Source organism: Lichenostomus cassidix, chromosome 23 (genome assembly GCF_008360975.1).
Source record: "Lichenostomus cassidix isolate B80296 chromosome 23, HeHo_3.0, whole genome shotgun sequence".
NCBI lineage: Eukaryota > Metazoa > Chordata > Aves > Passeriformes > Meliphagidae > Lichenostomus > Lichenostomus cassidix.
The window spans coordinates 3,190,407-3,203,371 of NC_139503.1; the positions used below are offsets into that span (position 1 = coordinate 3,190,407).

Sequence of the window (12,965 nt, forward strand, 5' to 3'; positions counted from 1 at the left end):
GTGGTGACAGAGGGGCAGGAAGCAGAGGAGCCGGCAGTGCCAACATTCCCCGTGTCCTGGGTGAAGCACATTCCTGCTTTTTGAGGCAGACGGTGCTGTCCCTTCCCCTGCATGTTCACTTGCTCATCTAACTCTTCTTGCTGAACACTTCCAGAACGGCAGCTCAGCAGGGAGCTGAGCACAGCCCAGAACCAGCCCCTGCCCAGCTCAGCACCAGCGGCTCCAGCTCCTGGGGTAGCCATGCTGGTGACAGCAGGTCCTGTGCTCTGTGGGCAGGGAAAGGTTGAGTTGGGGGTAGTGGATGGCAGCTCTGGCCAAGCATCCTTTGGCCATTGGAGGAGAGACACAAGCAGCTGCCAATGGAACAGGAAATGAGCGGAGAGACCACAGAGCCTTTTTAGTGGTGTTATTCATTAGAAAAAACAGCCCTGATCCTCCGCAGGCACCGGCCAGGGGAGCAGCAGAGCACCAAGTCCCTGGGGAAGAATGTTCCTGGGTGGGATGTCTGGCATGGAGGGGGTGGGCAGTCCACCAAAGTAGCATGTCCATCCCAGGCCCATCCTGGGTCCATCCTGGCTCTTGTGGGCAGCACCAGGCGCTCACTTGTGCTTGGCACGAGGGAACTCCCTGCGGCCCTTGTCGCGGCCCCCGAAGTACCGCACCCTGTGGATGGCCTGCAGCTGCTCCTCGATGGTGGCCCTGATGTCCACCTCGTCGGGGATGTGCACGTAGCGGATGTTCCTGCCGGTCACAAAGAGCTCATCCAGGTGAGACACGGCGCCCTGCCTGTCCGTGAAGGTCACCTCGGCCAGGCGCACGTTCATGAAGGCGTCCACGCTGGTGACGCGCCCCGCGGCCGCGCTCTCGTCACGCAGCTCCACGGTGGTGACACGGCCACGCAGGCCCTGCAGCAGGATGACCAGGCTGTTCTCGGCGATGGTGCGCTCCTTCACCGAGTGGCTCACCTCCATGGCGGCTCTGGCAGGACACGGCGTGCAGGGCTGGGGACACGTGCCTGCTGTGCCTCACATGGACCAGCCCCTGCACACACCTGTACATGGACTAATTCCTGTACATGGACCATCCCCTGCACACACACCTGTACAGACTGATTCCTGTACAGGGACCATCCCCTGCACACACCTGTACATGGACTAATTCCTGTACATGGACCATCCCCTGCACACACACCTGTACAGACTGATTCCTGCACATGGACCATCCCCTGCACACACACCTGTACATAAACTAATCCTTGTACATGGACCATCCCGTGCACGCAAACCTGTACACGGGCTAATTCCTGTACATGGACCATCCCCTGCACACACAGCTGTACACAGACTAATTCCTGTACATGGACCATCCGCTGCACACACACCTGTACACAGACTAATTCTTGCACATGGACCATCCCCTGCACATGGACCAGCCCCTGCACATCCACCCGCACACAGACCAAGCCCTGCACGCCCACCTGCACGTGGAGCAACTCTTAAACACTCCCCTGCACACAGACCAAGCCCTGCACATGTACCAAACCTCACACACTCATCTACACACACACATCACTCCTAGCACTCTCACCTGCACGTTTCACCTATCGCACGCTCACCTGCACACGTACTATCCCGTTCACACTGACCCGCACATCCACCTGCACTCATACCATTCCCTGCACTCATCCGCACACTCACCGCACGCCGCCGCTCTCCCCAGTCACCCCCATTCTCCTCTCCCACCCCCCTGGCACACCTCCCCCTGTCCCACGTGCCCCCCCTCGCATGCCGGGGTGCTCCGTGCCCCTCGCGCTCTCCCAGGTCCCCGATGTCCCCGTGTCCCCCCCGCCGCACACCGGGGCGCCCCGCGCGCTCCCCCCGCGCACTCACGCGCCGCCGCCTCCCGCGCGCTCGCCCTGCCCCACGCGCATGCGCGGCCCCGCCCCGCGGCTGGAAGGGGCGGAGCGTCCTGCGTGCTCGCCCCGCCCCCCGAGCGGTGCCCACGTGTCGCGCTGTCCCCAAGTCCCGCTGTCCCCAAGTCCCGCTGTCCGTCCGCGTGTCTGTCCCGGTGTCTGTCCGCCTGTCCCGCTCAGAGCCCGTCCATCAGCGCCAGCAGATCCTCGCCCTTCTCGGCGCTGCCCGGGCGCGGCTCCGCCACCTCCATCTCGCCGAGGATGCGGGACAGCTCCGCCCGCCGCCCCGGCTCCTGCGGGACACACACCGCGCTCAGCACCGCCCGCGCTACGGGCTGGGACGTGCCCCTTCTACACCCAGCTCGGCTAAAAACTTGCTGTGGTGTTTGTCAGGATGCAAGTTTTCTTGGTAAATAATCACCAGTTCCACTGGCTTGGCAGAAAATTGGCCATTATTTAGTTATGAGCTTAAGTGAAATGGGAAAAAATGTATTTTTAAGTCACTGCTCTGGGTGAAACGTGGTCCTTAGCAAGGCAGGGATGGTGAGAAAGAGTGATGTGAAATATGTTACCTACCTGCGTGGCTTCAATGTTGATAACCTTGTAGGATAACTCCTCTGGTCTGGTCTGTGCAGCGTGTCTTGAATAAAAACATGAAAAGAGTCGTTAATCACATGAAGATGTAAATGGAAATGATAAAAATTAGGCTTCATGAGGATCCTCTAGGCACAAGGGATGCTCAGAGGATGCTCACAGGGCCAATATGGATGGGGCTTGGAGCAACCTGGTCTAGTGGAAGGTGTCCCTTCCCATGGCAGGGGTGGAATTAGACAACCCTTGAAATCCCTTCTAACCCAAACTATTCTGGCATTCTATGAAGTCTGGACAATGCCTCCATTTCTACTTGGCAAATTAATGTATTCACCCCAGTTTGGAGGCTTCTCTCTGTCCTCGATTTTTTTGTTATGTGTAGAAGAGCAAGAATATTTCTCCAGCTGAGATTAAAAGCAGGTAAAAATATCCTGCTAAAGGGGCTGAAGGGATGTTTCTGTCCCTCCAGACACATGCCAGCCAGTGGCATTGGGAGCAAAGCTGCATCCCAGGGGACATCTGGAGCAGGACAACAACATGCTGGTCTGACCCTGGAGACCATGCTTTGGTCTCCAGGGCTCCCCACAGGGCACTCCAAACCCAAACCAAGAAGGACTCCAGCATACTCTTCCTCCTCATCTGTCGTGAACAAGTTCAGCCGAAATCCTGTCTCGCCACCAGCAGGTTTCTGGATGTCCAAACCTCCCAGCAGCCTGGCCAGGAATTTCAGCTCTTCTTTAGCCAGAGGGTTGGGAACTATGTTCTCCTGCAGGAAACAGCAACAGACCCCTTGGGCAAATACCAGGGAGGTGGGGGATGCAAGGAGCTTTGTGTTTTCTGATACTCCATACATGTCCTTCAGAGGGATATAAACACATTTCCCTGTTGTTCCTGGGACAGATGGTGCAGATAACTAGTAATCACCAGCTCAGTATTGGAAATGGTTGCTTGAATTGATAGGCTCAGCACAAGATACTTTTCCAGTTAAACTGGACAGATGAGAAATCTGTAGAGCCAACTTTCTGTTTTCTGAGGGGATTAAAATGGAACCAAACACATCCTTGTGTGTGGATTTTTGGGAAAATGTGCCCTTCCCCTGGCTTCAAAGGACTGGGGAGGATTGGATGAAGCTCTGAGGACAACAGGAAAACTTCCCTGAGCTTATCCCACACCTAGGGACTAAGGATTTAGCCTGTTTAGGCAGTGACAGGAACAGGACAACACTGACCTTTGCCTGGGATGGCTGGTTTTTGGATGATCCTGACACGTGTGTCTCCACTGGCCGGGTCACGCTATACCTAGAGGGGAAAACAGATGGATATTTTTCTGAAGACTGAACAATTGCAATGAGAAGTTACAGCTCAGCATGGTGCAGTATTGAGACATTAAGGTGTGTGAGGGACAAAGCTGCAAGAAGAACACAGATCTCTTTGGATGGAAAATATACATTAAGGCAAACATGGAGAACAGAGAAAATTCCTTGATGTTGTTGAATTAAATCACATTTCACATAATATGCAGCACCAGGTGAGAACACTCTTTCTTCAAGGAGCTCCTCTGTGGACATAAATCAAAGTTTTGGTGTTTTCCAGAGCTCTTTATACACTGTCCACACATGTCCTGGTGCAGGACAGCATCTTGTAAAACAGTCAACCTTGATAATTAATTAATAGTAAAAGAGGCCAAAACCACACCACGCTAAAGATGTGCTTCTGAACAATCAATATTCAGTTCAGGTGTCTACACAGAACAAAAATTACTTACATATTTGTTCCAAGTTTGAGGACTCTGTCTCCATAAAGCTCAAAAGATCCTTCTCTCTGTGGAGTAACATAATTCCCAGCAGTGGTGAACTCAGCCCTTTTAACTTCCACTCCTTTGTGATTGAATATCCTTAAAAACAAGGCATTATTGAAACATTTAGTAGTTTTAGGTCAAATTTTCAGTACCTACTTCCTCTGCTTCCTGCACAAGGGGAATAAAATTCTATTTCATACATGGCTCTTTTATAGGATAAATGGGAGGCAAATGCCTCTTCTATAGGATAAATTACTAATAGCTAATTTACTGGGATAGAAAATTCCAGAAGCAGCTCAGCATGTCTTTGCTGGGTGACTTAGTCCCAAATCCTGCTCTTTAAATAGTATTTACTGGAAGTTCAGCTATCCATGCAACAGGAACGGCAGTTTGAGCTGGATTGCTGAGCCCTCTGCAATGAAATGCTCCTCCCTGAGCAGCCCCACACATGGCACAGCTCACCTGATGAGCCCTGGAACCTCTGTGCCCCACGGGACAGGCCCTGAGATTGGCAGCACGAAGCGCCCGTTGGAGTTTTGCACTTTGTCCTTCAGAAAGATGGAGACCTGCAAAGGAACATGACAAATGTCACACCTTGGGGAAATCACAGATTTTCCCATCCAAATTCCCTGAGACTTGAGCTTGAGCCTCCCTGCCTACACTGGGGGAGGTTTCTTAGAGATTTTGATGTGTGTACAGGGATGTGTTTACAAAGCCAGTGATGTGGTATTGTGGTTGAGAGGATTGATCTGACATTAAAAAAAATATATTAAAAACTACATCCTGTTTGTGCACGAGAGCATGATCTATTTAGAGAATATCAAGACTTCACCCTCAGGTTTCATATTAAGTTTCTTATAAAAGGAAAAACAGATTGATCAGTCAGCAAATCATCCTGGTAGAGATTCTTTTTTTCATAATATCATAGAATTATTCAGCACTATGTGTTAATTTGTGAAATTTGAGTGCAATTACAAGCACATCAAGAGGACTGGAAAGCACAAGTAACAAACCCAAACCTGCAGTGTTTACAAGCAGATCCCTTTGTTTTCCAGCTCCAAACTCCCTGTCATTCTCCCTGCCTTGCTGTATTGGGCTCTTACCCTGATGTGCATGTCCTGGAAGAAAATGAGGAGTGTTTGCCTGATGAGCTGGAATTCACCATCAGAGAGACAGTTGTAAGTCTGGAAAAGGAAAAGCATCACATAAGGGTTTGCAGGTGTTCCATGTCCCACCCAGGGAAAGGGGGAACAATTACATCTGAATATTCTGACACAGAGTATATACAGCATATTCTGATCCACTTGCAGGGGGAGCAGAGATGCTTTAAGGGGGCTGCTGGTTATTATCAGTAATTATTATCTGTGACTGATAGCCTGATTTAATTTCTGCTGAAATCAAGCTGAATAACCAACATACTGATTAAAACTGGGCCAGTAGAAAAATACCACTTAACTCACAGCCTTCTCCAATGTAGTAATTAATCCTAAGATGAACTTGAAAGGGGTAAAAAACCATAAAATCAAACCACAGTTTGTCCCACCCTTTTTCTGAGGATCCTTACTTCGATCAGCTGCCGGAAGGTCTCATCCACCTGGTTCAGAATGCCAGGGGCGTTGGAGATGAAATCCTTGATGGCATCCAGGTGGTTGAACGTGACCAGCAGAATGTCCCTGGGCCGAGGGCACAGCAGCACTTGGTATTTGAAGGCCATAGTCATGAGGTCGTAGAGCTGCAAAGGAAAACAGAATGTTGGTCTTGTCACACAGGGATGGAGAGAGGGATTCAGGCCAGTGCCTGCCTGTGGCACAAGGAATTATTTTAGCTTAATTTCCTAAGAAAACAAGACCTCTGCAGTGCCAGCCCTCCTGCTGGGTCTCCCATGTCACCAGTGCTCTGGTGAGGTCACATCTCGAGTGCTGGGTCCAGTTCTGGGCCCCTCAGTGCAAGAGAGACGCCAAGGGGCTGGAGTGTGTGCAGAGAATGGAATGGAGCTGGGGAAGGAGCTGGAGGAGCTCAGCCTGGAGAAAAGGACCTTGTGGTTCTGCACAACTCCCTGACAGAAGGGGACAGCCGGGGGGGTCAGGCTGTGCTCCCAGGGAACAGGGACAGGAGGAGAGGGAACAGCCTCAGGCTGTGGCAGGGCAGGGTCAGGTTGGACACCAGGAGGAATTTCTCCATGGAAAGCTTAATTAAACATTGAAAGGGGCTGCCTAGGGAGGTGGTGGAATCCCCATCCCTGGAGGTGTCCAAAGAATGACCAGATGTGGCACTCAGTGCTCTGGGCTGGGTGACAAGGTGGGGATTGGTCACAGGTTGGACCTGATGCTCTTGGAGAGCTTTTCCAACCTCAGTGATTCTACGAATTTCAGCAGCCCTGACACCCAGGTGGAGGATTCTCTGGTAATCCCATTCCTACTATTTTTTCCTAACTTGGCTGTGGATACACTGTTTGTAGGTAATAATTCTAACACCTGCAGCTGCAAGACTGTGGGTGTCAGTCCAGAAACACAGACATTTATCCACACCCACAGATGTGTGTATTTTTAACATGTATGAAAACATCTGATAAACTTCAGAAACGCCTAGTGAGCTTGTTAAAATCAAAGATTTCTGTTCAAGCAGAAATACTCAGTTCTGAAGTAGCTGATGCCACCACGGATTTTCTTGGCCGAGAACCATTTTTACAAAAAAGCTGTTACAAAATGCTTCAAAATGGTAAACCCACAGGTTAATTATTCCAACAGAAACTGGTGAAGGGCAGCAGGGAAGTGCAGCAGCACCAGGTTGGTGTTACCTTGTCCATGCTGGCCTGGTTCAGTCTCATGATGGAGGCGTGAGCCAGCCGGTCGTACACAGTGCGCAGGGCTTTCTTGGAGTAGAGATCCTGCGGCTTGAACAGCTCCTCCATGAACTTTTTGTTGAACATGGTGGCGATGATGTCGTTCATAACTGCAAAGACAAAGAGGCTGTGTGGTTTGCTCCAGAACGGGGCGCTCCTGGTCCATCCCAGCTGCGAGGTTCACACCAGGGTCACCTGTGCAGAGAGGGGACAGAGCACAGCAGGACAGGGGGGACAGCACCTCCGGATCCAACACTTCCTCAGTCCCACCTGGGCTAAGCCAGCTGATGTCCCCCAGGGCACAAATGCCACCTGAGCTGAAGGCAGCAGTCCCTGTTTCCCAGTGGGAATAAGGCTGGCTTTGTTCCCTGGTTTTACAGCTACGGTTGGCACTTTTCGCTTTTAAAAATAACGTTGTTTATAGGCTGCTCTGATGTGTTATCTGAAAAAGCTCCAGTTCTGCTTCCTAAGGAGACTGTTTTGCATTGTGGTAGATCTTTGCAGATTGCAGCTACCTGGCTGTGCTTGTTCCTCGACACTCTCTAACACTATCAGGCTATTTTTTAACTTCCCAACAGAAGCTCCTGCAGGGCTTTCTGTAATCTTCATTCCAAACGGATTAACACTGGCAGGTATTTAATAAAGCATTTATATCCCTGGGATCTCTATCAAGCCATTCAGGGCTCTCACAGCTGCAACATCTGCAGGCCCTAGAGCAGCTCAAATGCAGAACTTCAAACTTCCTTACGTGTGGTTCTTTTTTTTAATGTGTAAATTTAGCCATGGAACTGTTATGTGACTTACTCAGGAGTGCTGATTGTGAGGGCTGTGCTCTGATTATTGAGCTTTTAATGCAAACAAGATGGGAAACACTGTGCAGTGGTTCAAGCAGATGCAGCATCTGAGCTTTTTTGCTCGATCTGCTGCTTTTATTATCTCCCTGATACACTCTACGGAGTTATCATCAATAAACATTTATTTCCTCTATCAAATAAAAGGTAAAGGAATATGTCAGGTCACAGATTACTGTACAAGTGTGGATTTTCCTAAGCAGATGACTGTTAGGAAGCTCATAATGCCAGACAATTCTTGTGGATTAGAAAAATCTCAGGATAAATTTAAAAAAAAAAAAAAGAAAAGGAGAAGAAGTGAACATACATATAGCAGTAGTGACCAATGGTTTGAATTATTGCCCTAATGATTCCCTGGGGGCTCAGACACCTGGCTTTTCACCCCTGTCCTATACCAACAGACAAAACAAAGATAATTTCCGTGTCACTTCAGCTCTTCCTAGAGGATTAACTCCCTGGGGACTGCTGGCAGCCTGGGCAGGGAGGCTGGAGGAGACTGGAGCCTGTGTTGCCAAGGGCAGGGGTGAGGTGATTCTCTCCCCTCCCCAAACCTGCTGGTTACAGGTTCCTCCTGCACTGGTCACACACAGCTCAGCAGGGGCTGAGCTAATCCTGGTTTAAACACCCCAAAAACTCAGACAGATCTCAGCTCCTGAGCAGCTTGGATTACAAAAACACCTAATTACAAATGGGGAAAAAAAAAATCCCCTCCTTCCTCCCTTCCTTTCAAATAAACTGGCCATAAAATGCAATGTGAGGCAGAAATCCCCTATTTTTTAGTGGAGAAAATAAAATATACTAGAAAATAGTTCTAGTCGATATTACTATCTAGTTAATTTTGCAGGAATCAATTATGACAATAAGAACTTCTGCTTTATACTGCTATTAAGGAAAATATTTTTAATCTTTGGAGAGTCACAAACAACCCAAACTACCAGGAGTCAGACACCTCCCAGTACAGTGATTTTTCAACAGAATCAAAGGTCTGTGCGAACCAGAGACATAAATTATCTTGTTAAATTAAAACCTCTTGTGTGGGCTATAAAAAGAACCGAGAAAGACATAAAAAAAAAAATCACCGTAAAGGGCAAATTGATAATAAATCTCTCCCATGTTTGATAATGACACAGCAAAGGCCTCAGAGGAGCCCTGGGGAGCTGCTCACACCAGGGTGGCCATGGCAGGTGACACAGGAGCCTGGGGACATGGCACAAGCAACACAGAAAAAGCAACTGAGCAGAGAGAAGGGTCATCAACTGGGATGAGAGGAGGGAAACCAGTATAGCCAGTGTGATGGACAGGACTGAAGCTGGGGGTGATGGTGGCTTTGGCCTCCCCGTGCCAAGTCACTGGTGACAGACAGCACGTGTCACTCGCATGGCTGGGATGTATGACATGAGACTGGAGCTGCACCTGGGTTATGCTGGTGCTGCCTGGAGGACATTTGGGGCAGCAGAAGAACATTCTGAGTTTGGGACAGTCACAGCCTCGTCATGGCTCCAGCAGTGACAGCCCTGGGTGGTGACTCCAGGACTCTCCTGAGATCCCCTGGAGCACTCAGCACAGGAAAAGTGTTCCCTCTCACCAGAGAACTGATGGGTCAGCCTGGGACCTGCCCTGAGGTCTCACTACATCCATCCACTACCCCATCTCACTGCATGACAGCTCTGGGCAGCTCCTCATGGTTTTGGATGGGATGGAATCTGTTCCTAGACTTCTGAGATGTTAAAGGCTGGAAAAGGGTGTGCTTGGAAACAGGATGTAATAGTAGCAAAAAAGCTGGGCAAACTGCAGGATATCAGAGTCTACCTTCAGCAAATATTAAAACCTACTGATGATGCTTATTTTGCAAAACACAAATCATAACCCTGATCTCTCTTTAAAAAGGGCTGCTCAGAAGGACCCTGGGAGTTCTGCTTGTGCTCAACCAGCAACTACTTGAGATTCAAGAGATTCATTTCCTCACTCCTTAGCACAGCACTACTCTTACTGGAGGCTTCTGTCCCAGGGCAGATTCCAGAGGGAAATGTTCACACCTTGGCTGCTCCCCTGCAACACCTGAGGGCTCAGTTCCACCCTCAGGGTGACTCCAGTCAGGAGGAGCTGGGCTGAGGGGTGACATCTGCTCCTTTGGGATCACTCTGCCAGGTGTGACCACCAGCACAGGTGGGTAAAGCAGCTGGGATGGGAATGCCTTCGATCATCCCTGGAGATCACCTGTCCAAACCCTGAGCAATGAATTAGATGAAACCTTGGAAAAATGGAGTATACCCAATATTCCTGCATTTAAGCAGAAAAACAACCTGCACAATGCTCACACATTTACATGCTTGCATTAAAACAACAGTAGAGAAACACAAACATCATTTTTGCAGGCAAGACCGCTGGGATAAGAAGTTTTGATCCATTTATAGTCTTGGTTAAATTAATAGCTGATTTTTGAAGCCATATGATTTGATTTATGGTCTGGTTTTTCACCGATTTACAATCAGAAGTGCATTTAAGGAGTATTAAATTCATTATTATTATTATTATTATTCATTTGTGACACTGACTGAAGGCTGCAGGAACAGCCTCAGGTGTTCAGGCACGATGAGCCCCAGGTGTGCACGTGGGGTTGGACTGGTGCATGCAGCCAGCAGTTACTGTACCTCGTTTCCTGTCCACATCTGTCCATTCATCTACACGAAGCATATAAAACAAAACAGCAGTTCAAGATGTAAGAACAAGAGTTGCAAGGAGAAGAAAAGAAATAAACTAAAAAAAAAGAAAAAATAATAAAAAAATTAAATGCTAATGAATGGATTTTGTCTCTTCTCATCAGCATTCAGCACTGAACAAGAACCTCACCCTCCCCTTGGATAAAATCCTGCTGCTTCAATGCACAACCAGTTTTACCCTTTGCACTGAGCTTGGGCAGTTTTCAGCTGTATTTTGCACCTACAAGTGACCAATATTTGAGTGACAAACACCCCAGTGTGGATGAACCACATCTCAGTGAAATTAACACACAACTTTTTTGGAAGAAAAAAAAAAAATCCATGTGTGGATAAACCAAAACAGTCCAATTCTCCCGCTGAGATACTCCAAGATTTAATTTAGCTAAAATTCTAAACTCATCCCAGTATGAACAGCAGTAAACTTCTGTCAGATCATTCTCTCAGGACACACATGAACGATTACAAATTGCCCCCTCACAAACAACACAACAATTACACAGTGAACCCTTTGTTGTTCAGCACTTCATAAAGGACAGGCAGAAGGGATAACAACACCAAGCTCACATCAAGCTGATTTTTTATTCAAACATCCCAAGGCATATTCCCCATCCCATGACAGAGCTGTGAGGACTTGTAAAGCAAGGCTGTGTGAATTTAAAGTGGTAAATGCAGAGGTGCTGGGCTGTGAGCTGCAGTTTCATGCCCCATGTGAAAGCACAAGGCTCTGCTTGGCCAAGGATTTTGGCCAAATGCGATTATGCAAAAGCCAGACAAGGTTTCAGCAGCCGAATTCGTGTTGTTTCAATTTCACACGACTGCACGTGCTGTGTCTGCACGGGGTTTGCAAATTTATCCCTGGAAACTTCTTCCCACTGCAGAGCAACCTGGTCTGCCCAAAACAGCCCAGAACCTGGGCTGACTAACCAAATCCTGAGTTATTGTGAGTCCAAAAGTGCATTTCTGAAGCTTTAAGCCCCGAATTGAACACAGGAACACCGATAGGGACTCCAGTTTATCGTTCTGTGTCAGAATCTCCCAAATCAGCCTCAGCAACACCTCCGGGCTGTTCTTACCGCAGAAATCCACAGAGCTGACCAACCCAACGGGCTGCGCTTCCAGCTGGAGACCAGACAACACCGAGGGTTGATCACTGTGATAATTACTGCGGTAATTACTGCGACAGAGCCCCTAAATCGGGGCAAGGAAACTCCTGTCCCGGACCGGAGTTAGCTGGCAGCATCCTCCGGTGACAGCACAGCGTGTCCCGCTGCGGCATCCCGGGAGGAGCAGCCCGAGACCGTACCGGGGAGGGGGAGCAGGGGGAGAGCCCTGCCCGGGGACACTGGGACACCGGGAGCGGAGAGACCCGTGCCCGCCCGCCGCTCACCGCTCACCTTTGCGCGCCTTATCTCCGGGGATGCTCTGGGCGCGCAGCCGCTGGTCCAGGATGTAGAGCATCTCCCCGCCCAGGTTGAGGAACAGCAGCGGCAGCGTGCGCGCCGACATGGCCTCGGCACGGCACCGGCACTGGCACTGGCACTGGCACTGGCACTGGCACTGGCACTGGCACGGGTACGGGCACGGGCACGGCACGGCCACGGCACGGCACGGCACGGCACGGCCCGGAGCGCCACCGCTGTTGCCGGGCAGCCGCGGGGCCAATCGGAGCGCGCCGTCTTGGCCGGCCGGGCCGCGCCTGCGCATGGTCCCCGGTGCGCGTTCTCGTCATCCCGCTGCGTGTGCGCGCGTCACGGGCTGAGTGCGCGCGTCATCCGCGGTGCGTGTGCGCTCGTTATCCCAGTCCGTGTGCGCATCGCCCGCGGTGTGCGCATCGCCCCAGTCCACATGCGGATCATCCCGGCGCACGAGCGTGACCCCAGTGCGTGTGCAGAATGGTTTGGGTTGGAAAGGACCTTAAAGCCCATCTCGTTCCACACCCTGCCCTGGGTAGGGACATCTTCTGCTAGACCAGGGTGCTCCAAGCCCTGTTCAACCTGGCCTTGGACACTTGAAGGGATGGGGCAGCCAGAGATTCCCTGGGCAGCTTGTGCCAGGGTCTCACCATCCTCACAGGGAAGAATTTATTCATCATGTCCAATCTCAAAGGTATGAGTTTTGGTTTGAAAATATCGAAATGTGACAGCACAATCCTCTGGGCTGTCCCAGGACACAGGCAGCCCGTGAGCTGCTCCCACTTACAGACCTGTGGGGTATTGCTGGAGTCCCCAGCTCCTTTCACATAACGACCTGCC

The 12,965-nt window shown here is 50.2% G+C and overlaps 2 protein-coding genes across 12 annotated transcripts; both read right to left on the bottom strand.

Moving 5' to 3' along the window:
• Positions 1-391: 391 nt before the first annotated feature.
• LSM10 (LSM10, U7 small nuclear RNA associated) lies at positions 392-2,019 on the bottom strand. Of its 8 annotated transcripts, none has more exons than XM_085081035.1 (2): positions 1,890-2,019; positions 392-976 (listed from the first exon to the last, which is right to left on the bottom strand). In XM_085081035.1, the coding sequence occupies exon 2, from the start codon at positions 969-971 to the stop codon at positions 600-602; it is 372 nt and encodes a 123-aa protein (XP_084937161.1). In that variant the 5' UTR covers positions 972-976; positions 1,890-2,019; the 3' UTR covers positions 392-599. The 8 variants fall into 8 exon arrangements, with proteins under 8 accessions (XP_084937161.1, XP_084937160.1, XP_084937159.1 ...); XM_085081034.1 differs by lacking the exon at positions 1,890-2,019 and adding an exon at positions 1,378-1,699 and having other exon boundaries at positions 392-1,285; XM_085081033.1 differs by lacking the exon at positions 1,890-2,019 and adding an exon at positions 1,332-1,699 and having other exon boundaries at positions 392-1,143.
• OSCP1 (organic solute carrier partner 1) lies at positions 1,996-12,344 on the bottom strand. Of its 4 annotated transcripts, XM_085081023.1 has the most exons (12): positions 12,278-12,344; positions 12,108-12,240; positions 10,645-10,674; positions 7,098-7,252; positions 5,865-6,032; positions 5,404-5,484; positions 4,763-4,866; positions 4,268-4,396; positions 3,732-3,801; positions 3,130-3,269; positions 2,489-2,552; positions 1,996-2,205 (listed from the first exon to the last, which is right to left on the bottom strand). In XM_085081023.1, exons 2-12 carry the CDS (start codon positions 12,217-12,219, stop codon positions 2,089-2,091), a joined length of 1,170 nt encoding a protein of 389 aa, XP_084937149.1. In that variant the 5' UTR covers positions 12,220-12,240; positions 12,278-12,344; the 3' UTR covers positions 1,996-2,088. The 4 variants fall into 4 exon arrangements, with proteins under 4 accessions (XP_084937149.1, XP_084937150.1, XP_084937151.1 ...); XM_085081024.1 differs by lacking the exon at positions 12,278-12,344; XM_085081025.1 differs by lacking the exon at positions 10,645-10,674 and having other exon boundaries at positions 2,000-2,205.
• Between the last annotated feature and the right edge of the window lie 621 nt (positions 12,345-12,965).